General features: G+C 37.7%; 1 protein-coding gene across 2 annotated transcripts in view; it reads left to right on the top strand.

Annotated features, from left to right (window-relative positions):
* nkain2 (sodium/potassium transporting ATPase interacting 2) overlaps nucleotides 1–26,660 on the top strand; it is a 134,660-nt gene that overhangs the window by 47,171 nt on the left and 60,829 nt on the right. For both annotated transcript variants that reach the window (XM_038293261.1, XM_038293260.1), the window contains 2 exons: nucleotides 20,061–20,198; nucleotides 20,732–20,812. In XM_038293261.1, the coding sequence (XP_038149189.1) occupies nucleotides 20,061–20,198; nucleotides 20,732–20,812 (219 nt within the window). The remainder of the gene's footprint in view (nucleotides 1–20,060; nucleotides 20,199–20,731; nucleotides 20,813–26,660) is intronic.

The raw sequence follows: 26,660 nt of genomic DNA, 5'->3' as shown, positions 1-26,660 counted from the left end.
TGAAGCTGGAGTATCTCCAGAGTTCAGGAAGATTTATCTCAGGCTGTGTTGGAAGAGTCTGCGTTCGAATGGCCAAACCAGGAGGCAAGGTGTTCTTTGTTCCTGTTCTAGATTCAAGTCTTGGACTTCTAAGTTACTCCTCTATCCTTAGAGAGAGAGTTACAAATATGTTGCAGTAATCTGGTTTGGATATAGCCAGCAGGTCAACTTAGGTTTTGAGTAGCCAGAGGGTTCTGATCCTTCCTCTGCATTTAGATCTCCCCAATGTTACTTTCCTGAGAGAAAGAGTCTGGGCAAAGAGAATTGGGGTTCTGTGAGCAGATGCCCTTTATCCCAAGTGTGGGGGGCAGCATCATGTCCCTGCAAAGGTTTCTGTGAGTGTTATAAAGAAAAGTTGGCAAACCTTCTAGAATTTGCAAATAAAAACCAGGATGGACATCATCGGCCCCTCATATCCAAAATTATTATTGGTTATGGCATGACATAGTTGTAAGGACCCAAGCAGCCCTACATGGTAAAATCCGGATGTCTATTGTTAGTAGCTGACATGCCTAAGTCTGCATTAGACTGGCGACCCTTCCAGGTTGTACGCTTTCCCTTGCCCATAGACTGCCAGAGATAGGCACTGGCCCCACCGCAACCCTGACAATGACTAAGCCAGAGAAAATGGATGGATGGATGGATGGATGGATGGATGGATGGATGGATGGATGGATGGATGGATGGATGGATGGACATGCCTAAATTGACATAACAGGTTGAGAAGATTATTTAAAACTGTTGATAAAAAAAAAAAACGTAAGTTGTATTTTTTAGGGAAAGTTTATTCCGAGTTGAACTTCAGTAATGCTGGGGATCTTCTAGCTTTTGACGTGATTACAGATTGGTGTTTGTGTGTGCTCAGAAAAAATAAAATAATAATCATCGTACCTTGGAGTTCTGTCAGTAGCTGCCTGCAGTTCTTCAGCTTTCTGAGGTTTTCTATTCTGGGTATTTTGCCTTTAGACAGGACAGATATGGGTTTCTTAGTCTGAAGGTGGTTTTCCTGTAAAGTTAATTTGAGTGAGAATTTTAGTTGGAGTTTTGTGCAGTCCACTTTGGAAATTATGGCTATTACAGATATGATTGAACAGTTCTGATGACAGTGAGTGGGCCTGAATGGGGGAAATTGGGTATTTAATGGAGAGATTTTCACCTATGATAGTCATTGTGCTTTTCCATCAACGCTCTTATTTTGCTTCGCTCTATTACTTCACTGCTGTGTACTCTATCTCATGCTCTCTCCCTCCTTTCATTTTTTTTCTCTTCATCTAGTTTTTCTGCTTTGCTCATCCCGTCTTCCAAAGACTCTTTGTTGTTTTCTCTTGGAGTAGCCTAAGTAGCCACAAATGCTCCCTAATAGCCTCCAATGGAGATGAATTGATCCCTGTGTGAAAAGGATCAATAGGGGATTGCTTTTCCTGCACACAGTGGGGTAATGTGCGTGCTGGCGGACTTAATTAAGTTAACAATAAACTTTATTAGTAGAATAAAAGTTAATGATAACAAAGACAGAAATAAATACTGGTTTAGTGTGAAGCACAAAGAAGGAAGAAGAATATATATTCACTTCTATACATTTCTTTTTTGTGGATATGTGGATAGTCGTCATTTTTCCTGTATGATTCATAAAACCCATTTTGGACATTTTCGAGCTTCTGCCTGTTTTTTGCTCTACTATCTATATCACCTCTTCTCTTCCACCACTTTTGCCAGCCTCTTCTTTCCGGCTATCTCATCCATTCAAACTGATCTCTGCCTCCTTCGTTCCTTCACCCCAAGCCCCTCTCTCCCTCTTTCTGCCGTCCTGTAATGGGTTGAGGAGGAGAATTTGATCAGCAGTTTTCAAAGGTCACACAACCAGGCAAGAACCCTCAGCCAAAGAGCCGAGGGAATGAACGTGAGTAGGATGAGGCATGAAGGAAGCAAGAAGAGAGTGTACATAATACAGGGCCTGGAAAAAATATTCACACCTTTTAATGTTATTAAATATGTCACTTACAACTACAAAATGTACATTGTACTATAATTATTGTTTTTATCTGAAAGATCAACATAGATAAAAGTCTGTATGTTGATTAAAATGGATTAGGGGTTTTAAAGAAGAACTCAATATTTCAAAACGCAATCTGGAAACTATTATCTAATACATTAAGACCAATTTATCACTCAGAAAATGTCCCTGTTCTATGACAGGATACCTCAGCTGCATTTGTGGCCTTAGACATCTTTAGAGTCAGACGGCTCAAACAGGACCCGTGGCCTCCTTCATAGAACCCCCTCTCTCTTTCCACCAGTTTCATCTTAAACCATTATCACTTTGATTGCTATGCATTTTTGTGTTGCTGTCGCTGCTAGTGCCATTACTGCTGACAATCCATCTCTCAATCACACCATAGAGCACCCCCAGCCCTAACCTCTGCACATTCCCTCCTTCCCTACATTTTTTAAATGTTAGAGTTGGGCATAATAAGCCTTTATCATGAGCTGCCCCAAAAACTTTTTTTTTTCTTGTAAAAAAAAGATAATAAACGAATGAAATAATGTTGTTGCAGCAATTTCAAATTCAGAACCTTTAGAGTACATCATTAGCTGGTTAGCACAACTTGAGACTTATTTCATGCAAAAAAAAAGCTTAAGCTCCATCAGATCAGTGAAGAGAAGAACATAACTTGGGTTTGAGTTTAGGTCTGGACTTTAACTTGTCTAATATATCAAGTGAAACGGCTTTTATCAAAATTGTTCCATTGTAGTTCTGGCTTTATAGTTAGGGTTATCATTAGGTAAGAGATTAACTTGTCAAGTGTATTGTAGTATCTGACAGATCTTTAACAGGAAATGGTCCTGTATTCAGCTGCTCATAGGCTGCTTTCACACAGCAGCCTAGAGTGACCCAAATCCGATTTTTTTGCCCACATGCGACTTGTATTAAATTTTTTCATGATAGTCTGAAAAACACAGATATGATTTTTTTTCCAATGCGACCCAGGTCACTGGAATATGTGGTCCTGAATCTGAAACGAAATTGATCTTTTTAAATGTTACCCGTGTCTGAACGGCCAGGTCGTATTCATCCGACCTGAACGTCATTAATACTCAACCATGTTTACTTCCATAAACACAGAAAATGCTCACTTGCGATGTCATTGTGTCCTCTACTGCACATGTGGGACACTTAAGTTGTTTGAAAGCACTTCACACAGTCGATCACATACTAGTCACATATATTTGGAAATGTGGACGTCCTCGCAAAAGAATCGGATTTCATAAAAAAACACAATTGAGCATCAAGGCCTGCAGTGTGTATGTAGCCATAGACTGAACAGCTTCTCTGTTCCTACCTTAAAAAAAAAAGCATCCCAACATGATTCTGCTTTCCCCATGTTTCAAAAATTAGATAGTGGGTTTGTAGAGATTTGCAGTGTTAGTTTTAAGCCAGCCATGCATTCTTGCTTGTTAAAGATAAAGTCTTTTAAGATTAAAACTGAATAAATCTTCCACATCTTTTGGTTTATCTCCTATGTGGTTCAGAAACACTGGTCTCCCCCTTGTCAGAGTAGTGAGGTGCAAAAGCAGCTGCCCTGTTAACATATTCTACAACTTAAACTGTGGCTGTTTGCAGCTCCTCCAGGGCTACTCTAATTAATATCACCTTCTCCAAACATATCAGAATAGGGAGATGTCTATCTCTTGATATGATTTCTGTCGTTCTATATTCTTACCTTTTACAGTTATTTAACAGTGCTTTGAGAGATTTTCAATGCATGGCATATTATTGTGTTACCCAAACCTGCTTTAATCATGCATTGTTCTCCTACACATGTATGCTACTTTGATTTGTCACAAAATGTCCAAATAAGAGGGTAATCATACCGCCGGTCTGGTTCATTAATCTGTAAAAGTATGAAAATTCACAGCTTAGTTGGCCTAGTTTCCTTTCACAGAGAATTTTTTTTTAGACCAGACCAAACAACATCATGCTGCAAGGACTTCTTTTGGGGTCAATGTTGTCCTAATCAAGAGGGAAAAACAGCACGAAACATTTGTCTCCAGGATTGTTTAAGATCATCCCTCCCCTTATGCATTGCCATTTACAACAAAAACAATGAAGCAACACACATTTTTTGCAGTGTTTGAGTTCCTTTTGCTAGTTAGGTGTTCATTATTTTACATAGACCCAGGATACATTTTTAAACACTTTAGTCTCCAAATTGCATGTTTAATTTATGTTACATTCTCTCTTTGGTCTTTTAGTACACTAGGGTGGGCATGAATTCACTGTTTTGAAACTGGCAGTTCTCTGTTGTGTTTCAGGGTGCGTTATTAGTTCACACTAGTGTAATCTAATTCAGAAACTGGTCTTAGGCACAGTGTAAAGCATTCCAAAGGTTTGGTGTGGCAGTGCTGTAAAATAGAAAATGAAAAATAAGAAATGCAAACAATTATCTAAGTTTTATGAAAACATTTGCAAAGCACTTCAAGTTTTAAGCAGGTTGGAGAGAGGGCATAAGACAAAAGACAAGAGATGGAAAGATGGAATATTTGAAATGGAGATTGTGGAAGGAGGGGTGAGTCTGTATGATAATGGAGGGAAAATGGGAGGAGGCAGATGAGGTAATTTACTGTTTTATGACACAACAGATCTGGTAACAGATGAATGCATATTAAATATGTAGGAGAGCAGACTAAGGGGAGTGGGGGGTTAATGATATTATACAGAAAGAGGATGGGAGGAAATGAACAAGATGAACGTCAGAAAAGGAGGGACAGGTACTGAGAGACATATGACAGAATGTGACAATTCATTTCATTCACTCACCGATTCTGTGTCATCATCCTCCTCAACGACGGCCGCATTTTAATCACCTCCTGATCTCCTCATATGGTCTCATCAGAGCTCTTAGTCTCTTTCTTATCCTGCCTTATTTCCTTTTTTTTCTGCTTAGGATAAAATATACTTTAATCTCTCTGCAGCTTCTCATAATGGTCACACAGAGAGACTTACTGTCTAGAGCAATAATAACTCTTTCATCTAATTCTATCATTCATAATCAAACAGAGCAAAATCTTTCCCAAATGCACTGGAGGTGCTTTCCTCCTGCATCCGCTGGCCCCTTTCATGAGATGCTAATCTATTCAGAAACTGTTTGAGCATCGTTCCCTTTGCCAGCAGCTACACATGGTCTATTTGTGGGCCAGAGGGAAGAAAGTGTTTTCTAAATATCACCTGAAAACCTCTGGCAGCATTTTTTTTCTTGTTTGTATTTTTAGAATCACAATTCAAAGTAGTAGAGTTGTTGGACCAAAACACTAAACAGAAATAAGATTGCTACTAATGTAGGGGAACTTAGATGATTGGTTTTTGGATTTTTACATGAAGTGGTTATTGCCCAGAAGTTCTGAGATTGGAGATTTAGATAGTCGAACTGTATGTAGAGACAAACTACTTTCATGTCATCTGTGCAGACGTTGCAGAGAAAATACCTTACATTTCTGTAGGGGTTCTGATCCCTTAGCATAAGATAACTGCAATTTTTCTTGATGTGTTTTTTAAACATCTTTTTAAAAGGCATATGGTAAGGTAAACTTAGTTTGTTTTTATTGTTTCTGTAAAGTTATGTATAGATTAATATGTGAGAAACGTTTATAAATACAAACAGAAGTTCTCACTGTTTAACTTAAAGCTATGTAGAATGGATCCACTTCCATGTCATCCTCAAACTTCTCTTATCTTAAACGTTACACATAAGCCTCACTTTTGTCAGTGTGCCCCAGGCAGTTGTGGCTACAATTCAGTCAATGTGTGAATGAATGACTGAATGTAGTTTTAAGTTCTTCTGAGTCTTTTGACCTAAAAAAGCACTATATACAGGTGCTGGTCATAAAATTAGAATATCATGAAAAAGTAGATTGATTTCAGTAATTCCATTTAAAAAGTGAAACTTGTATATTATATTCATACATTACATACAAACTCATATATTTCAGATGTTTATTTTGTTTAATTTTGATGATTACAAATGACAACAAATGAAAATCTCAAATTCATCATATCAGAAAATTAGAATATTGTGAAAAGGTTCAAAATTGATGGCCCCTGGTGCCACACTCTAATCAGCTAATTAACTCAAACCACCTGCAAAAGCCTTTAAATGGTCTTTCAGTCTAGTTCTATAGGCTACACAATCATGGGGAAGACTGCTGACTTGACAGTTGTCCAAAAGACGACCATCGACACCTTGCACAAGGAGGGCAAGACACAAAAGGTCATCGCTAAAGAGGCTGGCTGTTCACAGAGCTCAGTGTCCAAGCACATTAATAGAGAGGCGAAGGGAAGGAAAAGATGTGGTCGAAAAAAGTGTACAAGCAAGAGAGATAACCGCACCCTGGAGAGGATTGTGAAACAAAACCCATTCAAAAATGTGGGGGAGATTCACAAAGAGTGGACTGCAGCTGGAGTGAGTGCTTCAAGAACCACCACACACAGACGTATGAAAGACATGGGTTTCTGCTGTCGCATTCCTTGTGTCAAGCCACTCTTGAACCACAGACAGCGTCAGAAGCGTCTTGCCTGGGCTAAAGAGAAACAGGACTGGACTGCTGGTGAGTGGTCCAAAGTCATGTTCTCTGATGAAAGTAAATTTTGCATTTCCTTTGGAAATCAAGGTCCCAGAGTCTGGAGGAAAAGAAGAGAGGCACTTCATCCACGTTGCTTGAAGTCCAGTGTAAAGTTTCCACAGTCAGTGATGGTTTGGGGTACCATGTCATCTGCTGGTGTTGGTCCATTGTGTTTTCTGAGGTCCAGGGTCAACGCAGCCACATACCAGGAAGTTTTAGAGCACTTCATGCTTCCTGCAGCTGACCAACTTTTTGGAGATGCAGATTTCATTTTCCAACAGGACTTGGCACCTGCACACAGTGCCAAAGCTACCAGTACCTGGTTGAAGGACCATGGTATCCCTGTTCTTAATTGGCCAGCAAACTCTCCTGACCTTAACCCCATAGAAAATCTATGGGGTATTGTGAAGAAGAAGATGCAATACACCAGACCCAACAATTCAGAAGAGCTAAAAGCCACTATTAGAGCAACCTGGGCTATCATAACACCTGAGCAGTGCCACAGACTGATCGACTCCATGCCACGCCGCATTGCTGCAGTAATACAGGCCAAAGGAGGCCCAACTAAATACTGAGTGCTGTACATGCTCATACTTTTCATGTTCATACTTTTCAGTTGGCCAACATTTCTATAAATCCTTTGTTTTTATTGGTCTTCAGTAATATTCTAATTTTCTGATATGATGAATTTGAGATTTTCATTTGTTGTCATTTGTAATCATCAAAATTAAACAAAATTAACATCTGAAATATATGAGTTTGTATGTAATGTATGAATATAATATACAAGTTTCACTTTTTAAATGGAATTACTGAAATCAATCTACTTTTTCATGATATTCTAATTTTATGACCAGCACCTGTATGTGCATCCACCCATGTGTGCGTTCGTTTTTCCATGTCAAGGGAGGTATGTTGTGCTTGCACTTGACAGCACCTGCTGTTCCTGGACACACTGGGCCCAGCTGGCACCATGGAGTATATGACTGTGTGGGGGTGTGTGTGTGAGGGCAAAAAAGACAGAGAAGAAGAATGAGAGACATTGTGGCCCTTTGTGTTGCTGCCATTATGCGGAGCCTCTTTATCTCCATTTCTTTGTGTGTTTTCTTTATTATATTATGTGGAAGTGTGTCCTACTACTGACAATTATAAACTGCAGCAACTGTGCACTCCTCTTGCAGGCGTGAACACACACAGAAACAGAGGCCATTAGAAAAAGTCAAAGGCCTCCCTGCCCATTACATAGGGGGCCTAGGACCCCCCTCCCCTCCCATCACCGATAATTAAGTCTTTGCTCCATTTGGAGATGCTCCTTACCAGCTTTGCCCCAATATAAAGCTTACATGAATAGTATCATGAATACAGAAAGTAAAGAAGATGTTAACATGATTGATCAGTCCTGATAAAACTAAATGTTTCCTGTTACTGACTGTTCTAACAGGGCTTAATATAAGGACATATAGAAGTAATACACCGACCATCTGTCCCTTTGCTTCACACTCATCTTTTCACGTGAAATTCTCATTACACGCCTCAGCTGCAAAAACAACCACCATCAGCTGCCTCGGTTTGTCGTTCTTTGTTATCCGGTCTCTCAGTTCTCCTGGCAGATGAAAAACAAAGCAGGCTCAGAGGCCCCCCTTCAGCTGGTACCCTCTGCAGCTTTCAAACGATGTTAGAACCTTTGAATAAAGTGTTAAATTGCCTTGGTTTGACAAAAACATTACATCTAGGAAGGGGAACAATATAGTGAGATGTTTCCTTGCAGGAGATACATTAGCAGATACAGGTTTTGTGCATCACATGATAATTGTGAGGCATAAAGCTGGAACTTTAAGCTACCTGACATAATCCTGTGGGATTGCGATGCCCTTGAAAACTTAGATAGACGTTTTCAGCACTTTTCTCTTGGAAAGGGGCACTCACCTTCAGATTCTTTATCCAACAACCCACCAGTGGACATAGATATGTTCATGCCTTTGGGAGGTTAGATGGTATATCTTTGTTTAGTTTTTGTATGGCTGAGAGAGCAGAGAAGTTGTTATGCTGCCTTCAGCCAATCTGCCAGCACGAAACCTTCAGGGACCACAGCTCCTTCTTCCTCCTACTGTTTTGTTGGCTTAAAGTTAGAGTTGTACACTTTGTAGCATCAAATTCTCCAAAATATGAATTGTGAGGTTCATCCCTTTACAGAGTTCTCAACTTTTCTCTGTTTTGCAAGTTATATCAGCTCCTTGTTATCATTTTTTTTTTCAGCAATAAGATCTAATCCTTAAAAAGTCCCCAACTCAAAAAAGTCTGGATTTAGGTAATAACACTTGTATTTCAGTACTGCGTGCGCGGCCTATCAGTGGCAGTTTTGGCAAGTGGTTTCCACATAGATCACAGTCACCAACTAATATAAACTTGACTCTTAAATAAATAAGAGTTAATAATTATTTTCTCTGGTAGGGTTGTCAAAAATATTAATAGTCTGAAAAGTGTAGATACCCAGACACTATGACTGGATTCAAAATCCTTTTGTCACGGTAATAAAACTACACTGTTAAGATTAATTTGAATGACTTTAGAAAAACTTTCCTTGCTGTCTGACGTGTTTTTTCTATATTTTCACTATTGTTCTTCATTTTGGTAATTTTGTTTGTATGTAAAATGATACTGAGTTTTAAATATTTTTGCGGGTATTGATATCGAGTTTGTCTGCTTGAAACAAGAACGGGCCCTGACATATCAGTGGGAAAGTTTTTCTTTGAAATAATCAAAATCACCATACCAAAATGTTGACAGATTACGCTAACCACAAATCTCTGTGCATGTAAGGTTTGAAAGAGTTTGAAAATGACATCAGAGGAAGCAGAGAGAGATGTCCTGATTGAGCAGGACATGGCCCATTAAAGGGCGTTTCATACAGGACATAGTTTGCACTGCGCTTGCGAGCTAAATAGTGGGTCATTTTTTGTGTTGTCAGCAGGAGAACTGTAACTGAGGTGTGCATGAAGCCAGCGGCGGAGCTAGATGGGGAGCCAGGGGTGGCCATGCCCCCCCCAACCTACCATTCTTTCCCTCTAATAAAGCTAATCAAGTGGAATATTCAAAACATTTACATTTTTCATATCTTACCAATTACTCGTCAACAAAAACCCTGTGGTTAATTATGCTCATCAATATACTATCATTAAAGATGATAAATACAGAATTCATGCTCTTTTCAGAAATAGATTTTTTGCTATATGGGGTGAAGAGAAAATAATGTGTCTCTGTAATTCATTTAGGATTCTTTAGTGAAATCATAGATAAATAAGTATTTTGATAAAAACATATTAAATAATCAATTTGTGTAGATATTAGTACATGTAAATATCAATTTAATGCCAAAGAGTTATCGATAAAAGTAGGTAAATAATGACAATAGAAAAGATGTTTGCCCCAGAACTCAAACCTGAAAGAATTTTATCTACTAAACTTTGTATTCCTGTTGGAAAAGTGTAGATTGACACTGAGGTTCTGGTGCTGATACGCTTTCGGCCACCCCTCAGTCAACATTGGTTATTGCCTGGCCACCATTATAAAAATGTTCTGGCTATTTCTCTGAGTGGAGCTAGTAAAGCTTTGTGGTGCGCTGGGTTGTCCTTTGCTCAATGCAGCGCTTTTGCATTTCACACATTTGAAAACAATAAGTTTCAGAGCACAGCGGCGTGCATGCCACATCCTGTGTAAAAGACACCTTAGGGCTGATAAAGTAATTGAGGCGAAGCAACTTTCTCCATCACCGTTCCAAATAGATTGCATTAATTTGTGTTAAATTGATTTGAAGCAAAAAGTCACAAGTGAAAATAAACTTAAAACCACTTACAATATATTCTGTATGTGTTGACTTGATTTTCTAACCTATAACTCCTAACTTATGAACAAAAGGTAATACAAAACTAATGAAACATCCTCAGCTATCCAGAGATGGAATGGTCTGTATCTACAGGTGCTGGTCATAAAATTAGAATATCATGAAAAAGTAGATTGATTTCAGTAATTCCATTTAAAAAGTGAAACTTGTATATTATATTCATACATTACATACAAACTCATATATTTCAGATGTTTATTTTGTTTAATTTTGATGATTACAAATGACAACAAATGAAAATCTCAAATTCATCATATCAGAAAATTAGAATATTACTGAAGACCAATAAAAACAAAGGATTTATAGAAATGTTGGCCAACTGAAAAGTATGAACATGAAAAGTATGAGCATGTACAGCACTCAGTATTTAGTTGGGCCTCCTTTGGCCAGTATTACTGCAGCAATGCGGCGTGGCATGGAGTCGATCAGTCTGTGGCACTGCTCAGGTGTTATGATAGCCCAGGTTGCTCTAATAGTGGCTTTTAGCTCTTCTGAATTGTTGGGTCTGGTGTATTGCATCTTCTTCTTCACAATACCCCATAGATTTTCTATGGGGTTAAGGTCAGGAGAGTTTGCTGGCCAATTAAGAACAGGGATACCATGGTCCTTCAACCAGGTACTGGTAGCTTTGGCACTGTGTGCAGGTGCCAAGTCCTGTTGGAAAATGAAATCTGCATCTCCAAAAAGTTGGTCAGCTGCAGGAAGCATGAAGTGCTCTAAAACTTCCTGGTATGTGGCTGCGTTGACCCTGGACCTCAGAAAACACAATGGACCAACACCAGCAGATGACATGGTACCCCAAACCATCACTGACTGTGGAAACTTTACACTGGACTTCAAGCAACGTGGATGAAGTGCCTCTCTTCTTTTCCTCCAGACTCTGGGACCTTGATTTCCAAAGGAAATGCAAAATTTACTTTCATCAGAGAACATGACTTTGGACCACTCACCAGCAGTCCAGTCCTGTTTCTCTTTAGCCCAGGCAAGACGCTTCTGACGCTGTCTGTGGTTCAAGAGTGGCTTGACACAAGGAATGCGACAGCAGAAACCCATGTCTTTCATACGTCTGTGTGTGGTGGTTCTTGAAGCACTCACTCCAGCTGCAGTCCACTCTTTGTGAATCTCCCCCACATTTTTGAATGGGTTTTGTTTCACAATCATCTCCAGGGTGCGGTTATCTCTCTTGCTTGTACACTTTTTTCGACCACATCTTTTCCTTCCCTTCGCCTCTCTATTAATGTGCTTGGACACTGAGCTCTGTGAACAGCCAGCCTCTTTAGCGATGACCTTTTGTGTCTTGCCCTCCTTGTGCAAGGTGTCGATGGTCGTCTTTTGGACAACTGTCAAGTCAGCAGTCTTCCCCATGATTGTGTAGCCTATAGAACTAGACTGAAAGACCATTTAAAGGCTTTTGCAGGTGGTTTGAGTTAATTAGCTGATTAGAGTGTGGCACCAGGGGCCATCAATTTTGAACCTTTTCACAATATTCTAATTTTCTGATATGATGAATTTGAGATTTTCATTTGTTGTCATTTGTAATCATCAAAATTAAACAAAATAAACATCTGAAATATATGAGTTTGTATGTAATGTATGAATATAATATACAAGTTTCACTTTTTAAATGGAATTACTGAAATCAATCAACTTTTTCATGATATTCTAATTTTATGACCAGCACCTGTATGTCACCTCACCAAACACACTAATTCATCCTTCTTCCTCTTTTAATTTTCACATGAACTACCTCATAATTAAAACTGATGTCTGATTGCCGTGTTGTATCCTTTTTTTAAGGCATTAAGTGTGTGTCCACGTTTGCCATTCAGCTGTGGTGTCACCATATGGTCCCACATTAGGGCTCTCTGGTCATGCATTCATTATTGCGGCACCAGAAGAGAGATAACTCAAAATAACATTATCTTTTTTTTATAGTTCAAGTTTGTACTGTATACTTTTGTTGGTGTCTTTCTTGTCTCTCCACCTCACTTACGCCCTCTCCCTGTCTCTCTGAGTTCATAATTTTAGCAGCGCGGTGCCGACTTCATTAACCATCTCAGCATGAGGCACCAGTGACTGAAGGATAATAACCCTAAACACACACATTCACATGCAAACACTGTGCACACTTCACAGTGAACACTCAAGAGCAGTGTATGTATAACTGATTACAATTTACTTCATTACAATAAACCTTTGGGATTCAAGCTATATTCTGATTAAAACCCCGTTTAAGATTGTTCATTTTTAACTGTGCACAGTCATTTGGATCAAGTTTGAATTAAAGCTGCACATAGCCTTTTGAGCAAACTTACATTAAATAGAGAAACTGGAGTTGCCTTTAAGACCAAACATATAACATGGGGTTAAAATGTGAAAGTGAACATATGTTCACAGTTAAGATGCCTAATAAAGTTTAAATATTAAAAGGTTGTCATGGTTTAGACTTAATTTGGTAATTCACATCCGGTTATGAAGATAAAGCAATGATAATTTGGACTTTTGAATATTTTTTTTATTACCTTTCCTAATTTTAGTAATTGTAGATACATCATGATTTTTTTAAATCAAAATCTGAGTGCACAATTTTAGATTTTTTTCTGGATTATTCTAAATCAACCATAGTTTATTCTTGATTGATTTTACAAGCTGGCTAAAAAAAAAAACCTTTAAAAGCAGAAAATTGTTGCTTTTAGCCTTGTATGACCTTTACTACATATCTTTGATTTCTATGTTCAATATTGATCTTAGAAATAGATGGGATGCTTCGTATATCATAACTGTATACAACCTGTTTAATAGATTAATGCTACTGTATATGTCTACAACTAATACAGTAAATAACACATCAGATGCTATAGTTTATAGAAAACCTTGTTATGGTATCAAAATTATTTGTTTTTTGTTATACTGCATTGCACAAAGATGTCAATAATTGGACATATGAAACACAGCAAAGTTAGGAATTCAACAGACAGATGTGTACACTAGATATTTCCTTTTTTATTTTTATCTTGGAGATAAATTGAACTTCATTCGTATTTTAAAACATCTAAACGGTATGTTGGAGCAATTTGCAAAGTTGGAAAATTATTTTATTTTTTCTTTTGAAAGATAAAGCAGGGGAAAAATGCTCTTACTCAAGAGATCACCTATTCATCTTCTTCTGAAGCATGTGTGTCCAACGTAACATAACCTGTACTAGTGGGTAGACTATAACTAGCTTCCTCACACATATTTCCTTTGTAAAATATTTAAATGCAGTTCCATTTAATGTGAAACAAATAAACCCCTTATAAATAAGCGTCTTGGTTTAAACAACATAGTATTGATAAGAGGCTGAATTAGTGTGTGTGTTGTTAGAGGAATAACTGACACGCTCAAAGTATGACTACTTTTTACTAACATTACTATAAAACATGGCAAACTGACATAATTTTTTTTTTATTTAAAACTACTTCCTTGTGTCAAACTACTTGTTTGTGTTCCTGATGTGTTTAACTTAGTGCTGCCCTATGTGGTTAAATGATGGCTTTTGCACTTTTTTATATTTTCCTATTGGTTATAAACTATATGTAGTCAGTTGTACAGGCTTTTTGTTATATTTGATCCTGCATTTGGGTATGAATACAACTGACACACGCCTCCATAGCAAGTCGACCTGTCCTACGCTTCCTAAGCAGCAATGCTTTGGCCGTTGCTGGGTAAGTCCTTGAGGCAAATGTCTCGTACTAAATATGCTCTGGCCTAATGGACTTAACAAAGCCTCCTTCAATCTCTGGTGTCAAATGGGCTGCAAAATACAGCACATTTTGGTTACTTAACTACTAGCGTCATTTTAATCAATCTGCTCATTGTCCATCCTCCAATATGGCTAAGCTTCCTGACGCTTCCTTACAACACCGTGGCTACCCATCCCTTCACTTAGCTCCGCCCCTCAAAGTTTGCTGACTATTTGTCTAGGGTGGAGTTATGTTTCTAAGAGAAAAAGTTACACTTCATGTGAAAACTTTTGAATGGCTCCCACCTACAGAATAGTTTGAATTACTGATTATATAGCTCTGCAAGTCATTCACACAGAAATATTCGACTTTTCAAAGCGTGACTATACAAGCCGGCTGGCTTACACAATCCTGTGAAAACGCACTTTGATGGACATGTAAAAGGATTAGACCGAATAAATAACCAGCTTCATAATAAAAGAACTGCCAACATTTGACAAATGTAGGGGTGATATTGTGTAAATTATTTTTTTTCACAGCAACATACCAAATTGCTGTTGCCATAAGGGGCTGGGGTGCTGGTATACTTTTTGCAGTCGCAGATGCATAACATTTTCTCTTAAACCCCAAGAAGTGAAATTCAACTTTACTTAAAGCCCCTGTCAAACCCTTAGGATTTAGCCAGCATATGGCAGAATCTTATAAAACGCTGGTGTACACTGAACTTTCCTTGTAATTTCCCAATTTTTCGTGTCTACATAGAGTATTCATAACGAGTTCAGAACTTATGTCCAACAACAACCTAACTTATGCATAAGGCATGGCAGCGTAATGCCCAAGAAATGTCACAAGTCAGTGTCCTGAGGGGGGCAGAGATTTGCCCGGTGGCACCCAGCCTTCATAAAAAGCACAAGAAGATTCCATTAAACAACATTATACAGTAGCTCTAACTTAGAAATACGTTCAGCTCTCATCTGGAACATGTTAAATACGTTGATATGCGTTTGAGATAAGTTCTCGATAAGCTACACATAAATGAGATACTCATAGGTTTTGGATAGGCTAGACACTACGACTTACGAGTAATACACACTTAGCATATGTCAACGATCAAATAACTTACTTGTAACTTATGCCCCACGTAGGGCCAGACGATATAGAAAAAAAGCTTATCGATAAAAAAAAAATGCATATTGATCGATAACGATAATTATTGAAAAGATTTGAAACCATATTTTATGTGCAGCTCTGCCTGGACTTTTTATGATATTGCTAAATGATTAAATTTTTATAAAGAACACAAACACAGACTTCCAATTAAATCTTTATTTAACCAACTTTTTTTAACCATAACAGAATTGTTTAAAGAAAAATAGCATAAGAGACCTGAGTTATGTTATTAAATACTGACAAAGAATAAACTAAGTGACCAGAAAAGTGACCAAAATAAATATAACAAATAAATAAATAGAATACCCTATTTGGGTGGGAATAGTAGTCCACCAGCTTGTGGTAATTAAAAGATTGTAGGACTAGGCTAGCATGTAAACAAACTCCACTCAACAAGAACATAAACCCAAACAAAAATTAACTCTCTCTTTAGTCTAACAATTCTATGGGGTCTTTTTTCTCACCCCCATTCTTCTAGAGGTGCTGCTGGCACCTCGTTATGGTTCAGCTTAGGTTCCGGCTTTAACCTGAGTTATTACTTTGATTACTTTACATTTTTCTCTCAATTGTTAGAACTACGTGGGAAATTCCCCAGAACGGAATATATATATATATATATATATATATATATATATATATATATATATATATATATATATATATATATATATATATATATATATATATAATTTTTTTTTTTCCCGAAATTCCCGAAGATCCCGTGGCCTACACAGCTCGTACTCCTGCGGGTGTGAGCGGCTGAGATGATAAAAAAAAAAAAAGTTGGTTGTGTTATCAGACTTCCTTTTTCACTGGTTCCCTACAAGGTTTACAGATGATCGTGGTTTGTTTTTTGTCGGACTTGCCATGACCGAAATACTGCCAAACTGGCGAACTACAAAAACCCTTTATTTGGAACAATTTCCTCCGCCTCTCCTTCATGTGCTCCGTGTTGTGGTTTGAGAGGGCAGCGCTTTGTGACGTCGTGCCTGGGTCCGCGATTGCGATTGGTTGGGAGGAAGTAGTGACTAGCATAAACCTACATGATAGGCTACAATGAGAAGGAAGGAAAACTGCTTTTTTTTATCGAACTTTTATCGACCCTCCTTTTTTCTATTGCGCCACACGTCTATCGATCGATATATATCGTTATTGAATTATCGCCCAGCCCTAGCCGCATGTATGAGCATACGCTGGCATACGTGCGGAAATTTCTCTATGTACTTGCTATATGTTGACTTGTGCCAGCATGTTTCAGCTTACTTCAGCGCGCTCATAACTAATAAAAACTGACCCATAACTTATCCAACATAGGCCAGCGTTTTTGTCAGATTTTTCGTTCGTCAGGCATACCCTGGCTTAATTGCCAAGGTGTGACAGGGGCTTAACATGCATAAGTATGACACACTGTCTACAGTGCACAAATACCAAATTTCCTTTCAGCTTAAACACTCCACAGTAACAGACACTCTTCTGCATTGCTTTTAAATTTCCAAGTTATGGATACATATGCAAATCTGTATAGGAAGGGCCCCAAAAGTAAAAAGTGTTGGCTGCACATGCAGTTTAATGTGTAGTTATTCTAAAGCTGAGATCTTTCATTAACAGTGTGTCATTTACCTCCCTGTTGTCTCCTGCAGAGGTGAGGTGGCATTTTTCACATTTCTTTTGTGCTACTGTGTAACAAAAACAACCTTTTGCTGGATTAAATAAATCCTGGATCAAGTTAAACAGCTAATATTTACAATTCCTATGTCTTATTTACCCTATTTTTCATTTTTTTTTTTTTTTTAGATTCATTCCTAAATTTAGTGAAGAGGTAATAATTTGAAAAGAATAATGATCTTTTTAAAATCAGTTCAACAAATAATGACCTTCTTCATCTTTAATTTTTTATACTGATTTTTTAAGCTAGGGCTTAGGGGTTAGGGCTACCCTAAAACAGTTTAGAAATTCTGTAGTATGAGAAATTAAAAAATAATACAAAATCTCTGTTTTAAAATTTCCAATAAAATTTTACTAAAAGTAAAATCATTTTCTTTTGAAACAGAAAAACATCCAGTAATCTTACTGCTGTTAAAAAAAGAGAACATAATATTTGGTTGATCAAATCTATAATCCATACAGTTTCTTTATTGTAGTTTAGATGTTTTTATATACACTTAAGTATAAATGCACATTAGATAAAATATTTGCCTTTTCACCATTTTGCTCCTGATAATTGAGATCTGGGAGTGTAAGAGTATATGAGCTGGGTCTACAGTCAGTCGTTTTGAAGTGTTTCACTGGTAAAATGTTTAAAGCGAAAGCTTAAATTCTCCAAAATTCAACCACCTAGTTCATTTTATGGACATAGCGAGCACCAAAGCACAATTAATACAGATATAGCAGCATGTCAAAATGTACCATGACAAAGCAGCCACAATAAGCAAGCTTGTCTTTATAACTGCTGTTCAAAAATACCTATTATTTTCAAGAATAAAATAATTAACAACTTTGAGTCTTGTTTGAGCCGATGCAGCTTGGGTGTTTTACTCACCCAATTTTCAAGTATTTATTCAGAAACTAGAAGGTGTTAGCTTTCAAATAATGTATCACACATGTAATTTGGGCTTACGGTTCCTCGGTTATTTGCTTTCCCATTTGGGTATGCAAAATAGGCGAGAATTTCCCAAAAGTCAAAATGAGGTGGATATTAAGAGGTTATAAAACCTGTGTTTACCAAACACTCCCTCCAGTCAGCTAAGCCATGCCAAAGAGCAAGAAATCACTTGTTTTAAAATCAGTACCGGATTCAGTTTCTGTTCCCTGACTCACAGTTTTAGATTTTTCCAGCCCATTATTTCCCCATCATATACAGGTGCTGGTCATAAAATTAGAATATCATGAAAAAGTAGATTGATTTCAGTAATTCCATTTAAAAAGTGAAACTTGTATATTATATTCATACATTACATACAAACTCATATATTTCAGATGTTTATTTTGTTTAATTTTGATGATTACAAATGACAACAAATGAAAATCTCAAATTCATCATATCAGAAAATTAGAATATTACTGAAGACCAATAAAAACAAAGGATTTATAGAAATGTTGGCCAACTGAAAAGTATGAACATGAAAAGTATGAGCATGTACAGCACTCAGTATTTAGTTGGGCCTCCTTTGGCCTGTATTACTGCAGCAATGCGGCGTGGCATGGAGTCGATCAGTCTGTGGCACTGCTCAGGTGTTATGATAGCCCAGGTTGCTCTAATAGTGGCTTTTAGCTCTTCTGAATTGTTGGGTCTGGTGTATTGCATCTTCTTCTTCACAATACCCCATAGATTTTCTATGGGGTTAAGGTCAGGAGAGTTTGCTGGCCAATTAAGAACAGGGATACCATGGTCCTTCAACCAGGTACTGGTAGCTTTGACACTGTGTGCAGGTGCCAAGTCCTGTTGGAAAATGAAATCTGCATCTCCAAAAAGTTGGTCAGCTGCAGGAAGCATGAAGTGCTCTAAAACTTCCTGGTATGTGGCTGCGTTGACCCTGGACCTCAGAAAACACAATGGACCAACACCAGCAGATGACATGGCACCCCAAACCATCACTGACTGTGGAAACTTTACACTGGACTTCAAGCAACGTGGATGAAGTGCCTCTCTTCTTTTCCTCCAGACTCTGGGACCTTGATTTCCAAAGGAAATGCAAAATTTACTTTCATCAGAGAACATGACTTTGGACCACTCACCAGCAGTCCAGTCCTGTTTCTCTTTAGCCCAGGCAAGACGCTTCTGACGCTGTCTGTGGTTCAAGAGTGGCTTGACACAAGGAATGCGACAGCAGAAACCCATGTCTTTCATACGTCTGTGTGTGGTGGTTCTTGAAGCACTCACTCCAGCTGCAGTCCACTCTTTGTGAATCTCCCCCACATTTTTGAATGGGTTTTGTTTCACAATCCTCTCCAGGGTGCGGTTATCTCTCTTGCTTGTACACTTTTTTCGACCACATCTTTTCCTTCCCTTCGCCTCTCTATTAATGTGCTTGGACACTGAGGTCTGTGAACAGCCAGCCTCTTTAGCGATGACCTTTTGTGTCTTGCCCTCCTTGTGCAAGGTGTCGATGGTCGTCTTTTGGACAACTGTCAAGTCAGCAGTCTTCCCCATGATTGTGTAGCCTATAGAACTAGACTGAAAGACCATTTAAAGGCTTTTGCAGGTGGTTTGAGTTAATTAGCTGATTAGAGTGTGGCACCAGGGGCCATCAATTTTGAACCTTTTCACAATATTCTAATTTTCTGATATGATGAATTTGAGATTTTCATTTGTTGTCATTTGTAATCATCAAAATTAAACAAAATAAACATCTGAAATATATGAGTTTGTATGTAATGTATGAATATAATATACAAGTTTCACTTTTTAAATGGAATTACTGAAATCAATCTACTTTTTCATGATATTCTAATTTTATGACCAGCACCTGTAGGTCAGTGTGACATCAGCTAAAAACTAACTTATATTACTGATATTTACTGCATGTAGTTTTGTTGCGGTGTGAACTCAGGGCTATCACATTTATTTTTTCATGCCACTAAAATCCTCCTTTCTTGTTTCTGTCCTACAGGTCAGTGTGTTGGAACGTCAGGTGATTGATTTCCTGGGCTACCAGTGGGCTCCCATCCTGACCAACTTCCTGCACATCATCGTCGTCATCCTTGGCCTGTTTGGCACCATTCAGTTTAGGCCCAAATATGTCACAGGAGTGAGTTCCGCACACCAAACACACGCATGCAGTTCAATATATCATGAATTTAACTTGTTGTTTAGCATAACTGGCACCCGCTTTAGGAGTTAAGAGGCTGAGTGATGCTTTAGTCACAGTTTAATAGTAGGATCTTTTTACCACGTGGGGGCCCAATCTTGACACAGCTCTTTACTCCTACAAACAATGTTTAGTGAGATGACTCAGGCGATGAAAGCTGCATATATTTAGCCTTTTTTCAGTTCTTTCCTACAAATCTTTTTTTTTATGTGTAGAAACTCTCAATCCATTCTCCCTCCCTGTCGGATTTGATTCAGAAGATTGGTTGCAATCTTCGCTGTTGTTTTTCCTTGTCTGCATTTTAACAACATCAAAAGTGAAGCCTCCCTCTGTCTTCTTGTTTTTCCTCTTCCTCCATCTCATTCGCTCCAAAAGCAAGACAAGAACACGTTTTCCTTTTAATTCCACCAGCCGAAGCTTGTCAGATCTCCTCTCTGTGTCTGACTCCTCTCTGTGTCTCCCTCTGTGTGCAGTATGCAGCCTGGCTCGTCATCTGGATGACCTGGAATGTTTTCATCATTTGTTTTTACCTGGAGGTTGGAGATCTGTCCAGAGTAAGCAATCATTGTTCTTCTTATTCTTGTCAAAGTATTTCTGCTGCTCATGTCTGGGTTAAGAACTCCTCTCACTGCCTTGCTCTGTTACATCAGTGGGACATTTTCTAGGTGTTTTGATTCAAAAGGTAGAGTTGGAACAATTCAATAAATCCTTATGTAAAGGCAGAGCCCAGCAGTGCATTGATCCCTTTAACAAGTGTTGCCCTTTAGCCTCATATGTCTTCCACCTCTCTGCTGCAGTTGTTATCCTGAAAGCAATGAATACTTTCCTGAGTAATTCTGTTCAAACATGGGCAATCGCCTGAACAATCCTGCTCATACCAAATTACTCAGTGAGGACTGGTGTGCTGCTAAAACCGTGCTAATGTCCATTAGATGTCCTCTCATCAGAATAACTTTTGTCAACATTTGCAATGCCTGGTAAATGGGTGAAAAGCATGTGTGAAAAAATAATTGAAAGATATGCTACAGAGGTTTTTTTTTATTTGAACAAACAAAATAAACATTTAAAAAAATGTTACATATTCTTCTTTGTGCATGTGCGGTTTGACAGTGGTTATAGCTGATTATCTGGTTCTATCAGAGCTCCTTTTAAATTATTTAGTTATTAGGCTTTGGAAAATGATCTCATGACCACCAATCGAGGGGCCACAAAGTTGACCTGTCCACTTAATTAGGCTGAGTTGATTCACAACTCATCGATTCGAAACTTTCAGAAATCTATGCAGCATTCTGACATGCAGCTCCAATGTTTCACAGCAGCTGTTCATAATGCTAATAAATGTCTTTTAAATGACAGATTTTGTTATAATCTGGTAAATAAAGATAAAATAAAATGCTTCGCATCAAGTAATCAAAGGTGTTTGCCTACATGGAGGTGGAAAAACTGAGTTAACTATAATTAATCTTTCTAAAAGCACTAAGTAGTATCTTTAAGTTGTTTATCTTCTTGATCTATGAGAGCTGCAGAAAGCACCTTAAAGAAATAATACATGTTTATTGTAGCTGCTACCACTCAGCAGAGATCATTTAAAACTTTTAATTAAGCTCCTCTAATGAATAAAGATATCACTGGTGTCCTTGGATGGGAAGGGTCATGTGATTTTAGCTGGAAACAATCTCTAGCTGCTTCAGCAGACTTTTTGCTCATGCTTTAGCACCTCTGATTAGATACAGCTATTCATCCAGCTGTTAGATGTGTTAATTAACACCTTCAATCCTTCAACCTTCAGTGTGGTTAGAAGGATAGCATGTCAAAAGGTACTTTACCTAACTGGATAAAACTATTAATTTTACATCCTATTTTATTTAATTAGGTTTCAATTCAGTTTATTTATATAGTACCAATTCACAATACATGTAATCTCAAGGCACTTTACAGAGACAATTCAACCAGATCATATCGTCAGATTGATTCAAAGTTTTCTATCTAAGCAAAACCAGTTGATACATCAACTCCTTGACTCGAAGGTAATTCCTTACACCAAGCATGCTTGTAGCGACAGCAGAGAGGAAAAACTCCCTCAGTCTGAGCAGCCATCTGGTGAGGCCGACTCGGGTTCAATGAGATAGAAGCAGACATACATAAGGAAGCAGAGATACAAAAGGCAACTGTCAACCAGCTCCACAGGCGACCCCATCCAGGAAACACACAGCCATGCTGACGAGTAAGTCCCATGTCAGAAGAAGAAGAGCGCACATACAGTTAGCCACAGTCAGAGAAACAGGACTACACTGAAAAACAGGCCAAGCTCCTTAGACTTATACAAGTTTTATTGTCATTTTGTTCACACAGAGTGTATACAAAACAAAATTTTATTTGTATAAGTATAAACAAAGGTGTTGATGGCAGCAACATAGCTGATATTTCTCTCCAGGATGGTGTCAGGGGCCAAAGAGGAACAGACCAGATGAAGCTACTGTGAGAAAAAATAAAGAGAGCATGACATACGAGACTGAACTAACAAATACTACAGAATGGGATAATGGAGATAGAATGACACAGAATGATGAAAAAGGGTCCCTATGTCCTCTAGCAGTTTAAGCCTCTAGCAGCACAACTGTAGAGATAGCTCGGGATAACCTGAATCATTGTAACTATAAGCTTTATGAAAAGGAAAGTTTTAAGCCAACCCTTAAAAGTAGACAGGATGTCTGCCTCACGGACTAAAACAGGTGGATGTTTCTACAGGAGAAGAGCATGATAACTAAAAGATCTGTCTCCCATTTTACTTTTAGAAATTCTAGGAACCACTAGCAAACCTGCCGATCGAGAGCAAAGTGCTCTGTAAGGGACATACTGTAAGGAACAATCATATCTCTGATATAAGATGGAGCTTGGTAATTTAAGGGTTAATACAGTAGTAGCCATTAAAATTTTTTTTGTTGAAAGGCCCTTGGCTGGTCCCCTAAAAATCCTTTTTAAACATCAATCTTTGTGCTAAAATATTTTTTCTGTCATGATTTGTGGACATTAAGATCTAAAGAGAAGCACCTTCCCCTGAGATTTTGCTGGGAGTTGCAGGGAAGAAGGGCTGACATTCGACTGCCGTTTGACTGTGAAAGGCCATTTTTTCTGTTCTGAATTTAACAGGAAGCCAATGAAGAGAAGCCAGCATAGGAGAGATATGATCTCTCTTTAAATTTTCATCAGAACTCTGGCTGCAGCATTTTGGATCAGCTGAAGGCTTTTAACTACAGTTTGTGGACTTCCTGAACTGTTACTCACCAAAGTCAAATAAAGTGTGTAATGTAACTTCATTAAGACTGATATTCAGAGAGATGCACAAATATGTTTTGTGGCCAAATAATAAAATCTGTATGATATAAAGACTTAAGAGGCAAAAAACAGTGTCATTAGTGAGCTAATTGTATTTATTAGGATCAGAGGTGATAATTACCCTTAAAAAGTCATGAAACAGGGATTTTGATCAGTTTAAATATTAATTATCTTTCACATTTATATTAGCAGTAAAGAAGGAAAGTCTATGGAAAAACCATTATCCAATGTTTTCCGTAGAAAAACGCTAACTCTTTCTCCATCAGTAACCTTAACACTAAAAAGTTAATACACTCTAAGATGTGATGAATTCTGTGAACTAAAAAATTTGAAGTCCTGTCTAGATCTACAAAACAGATTTTTCAGTTTCTTTAGTTAGATAAGGACTGTGATTTTAAGCAGATTAAATATACAGATGATCTTTAAACTAGCACAATTATCAATATTGTCCTATAGATTAATGCATATTGGCTTTATTGGAATCCATTGGAAGAAGTGGTACATTTGATCTCACTTTGACTAAAAGCTAACCTAAGGCAGCTGTTAAGCAGTTTAAGAAATAAAGTTAATGATACTAACACAGCAAACACATTGCACTGTCAGATTTACAAAACAGTCTGCTGATTCAATGAATCTACATTGATTTTTAGTTGTGTTTTCACACTCTGGCAAACATCAGAATGTTTCCTGACATGTAGAACCTAATATAGTACATTTTCTCTTTATCATCACTATAGATGTTTATTTTAACTGAAGTAATCAACTTTGACAATTGATTAAAGCAATCAGTGCCTCCATAAAGCGCTGAAATCAGTGGATGAATGCTGATTTAGTTTGATTACACTGCACTGGGAAAGAAAACAACAATTTTTCTAACGTAATTTTAAGCAATTTACTTTATTCTGCTGAACACTTCTGTAACAAGTTTCCTTTTGGTTTGTTAAATCATATCAAATTGCATTTCCCCAGCACCCATCATTCTTATTCTTCATCTTATTGCCTCTTCCATCTTTCCAATCCCAATTAACATTTGTCGGGACTTGAGTAAATGTTTTAGAGGATTTTATTTCATTAGTGCTTTCTACCTCAGGTGCCTTTTTCTGTTCGATACACCTATACTTTGTTGATTTTCACACACACATTGCCTTTCACAAACTGGGTCTTGTTAAGTTTTGTCTCCATCCCGACAGCAAAGTTTTACAGTTAACTCTACACTCTGCCAGGGTTTCATTGATCTCCAGTTTTAACGATATTTAGACCTTTTACTCTCCTCATTGCCCAGCAGTTGTAAAAAACACTTTGCTTTTGGGGACTGGGAGATGCTGCTTGGGGCGTTTTTACTTTAATTATATCAGAAATATGAGCCTGTCTCCCAGTTTAGCTGTCTCAAACGGGAGATAGAAACATGTGCTGTATTGCAATAACAAAAGCATTGCTTTCATTCTGGTGTTAAATTACATGTCTAATATTGCTCCTCCTGATAATTATAGAAATGTAATTTAACCGCCTTTATCTCTGCTGACCAGAATCAAAACATCTGTTTTTTTTATTTCCAGCATAGCAGCCTGTAAATTACCAACACATTTATCATTATCCTCTGACCAATTAGAGTCAAGTACCCTCAGACCAGACGCCAAGCAGCTTGTATTTTATGACCAGAGCTTTTTCTATGTACTGCACTCAAGGGCTTATCAACCTTGACCCAGTTAGTGTTGAAGAAGGGAGTCAGAAAGTTCCAATTTCCCCCCTGTTTCATCAACTGGTTCCACCAGCAGTTATACTTTATGAGATACACATCCATCAGCTCCAGATGCCGAGTCTGTTTACTGACCTGAGGCCTTTTATTGCACTGATTCACACAATAAACACATATGACTTCGATGTGATTATTTCCACCCACTGCAGAACAAGATACCAAATAAATAACAATAACATACATTTTCTGCTGAAGGTGTTTCTCAGATTTGAAATGATTTTATTAGCATCTAACATTGAATTTATTAGTGAATATATTTACATATTCTGTTTACTGAAGGCCAACCACAGATTGTGTTAAAAATAAACTTTTATTAATTTTTCATCTTTAACTCTGAATGAATTATACACAGAATTGAGGGAAATAATTTTGGGCAGCTTTTTGTATTTTGCTAAAAGACTGTTTTGCTGTCAAACATGTTAAACATTATTTTCTGGAAATACATCTGAAATGAAAAATTGGTGAAAGCAGATGATTACATACAATATATAAAGAGACTTTTTTGTTTACCTTGGCAAAGGTTTACTGTTTTAGGTATTAAAAATAGCAGAAGTTAGCATTCACCTGAATTTACTTTTAAACTGTATTGCTTAGTTAAATATTTAGGATATCCTTCCTTACCAACGCGGGAGCTGCTGTCATGATTCTGCACTGATTGGTTCTGTTTCAGTTTTCATTTTGAGTTTTCAGTTACACTTTGATTAATCTCAGTCTGTGTTTTCTAGCTAATTGGTTTGATTTCCATTTTGTGTCATTCTAGTTGTTTTCTGGATTCATTTGAGTTCTTAAGTATTTCTTGTTTACTCTCTTTTGCCCCCTTTTGCCAGTCTCATTTTTCCTAGCTCCCTTCTAGATCCTCCTGTCCATACCTGCTCCCAATTAGTTGATTACTCCATTCTTTGTTTTGTTTTGCATTTATACTCTTCCTCTGCAGTTATTGTTTGCTGGATTCTCTTCATTCCTCCATTCCCTCCTAAACCCATGTGTTCCCCTTTGTTCTGTTTCTTGTGTTCCTTGATCAGTTATTTTTGGATTTATGATTCTGTTGCCACTCCTTGTTAAATCAGCAAGAAACCACCTCAGCTTCCATCTCTTCATGTGAGTCTTCTACAAACCTCCACCCAACCTGACAGCTACGTTTACATATACATAAGGAATCAGAATAAATCACAGGATCCACTAAAAATGTATAGTATGCTAGTCAGAATATTCTGATCAAATCTAGCAGGATCTGAATAAAGTTGTAATCCATGGTTTATGCTGATTAACAGTCCATTAGCGTTTAGTATGCATGTAAACACATCAGCATC

This window comes from Cyprinodon tularosa, unplaced genomic scaffold (genome assembly GCF_016077235.1).
Source record: "Cyprinodon tularosa strain WSP-4 unplaced genomic scaffold, ASM1607723v1 ctg323, whole genome shotgun sequence".
NCBI classification, from domain to species: Eukaryota; Metazoa; Chordata; class Actinopteri; order Cyprinodontiformes; family Cyprinodontidae; genus Cyprinodon; species Cyprinodon tularosa.
Note: the sequence above shows the minus strand (reverse complement) of the source record. Positions and strands in the feature narration are given on the sequence as shown.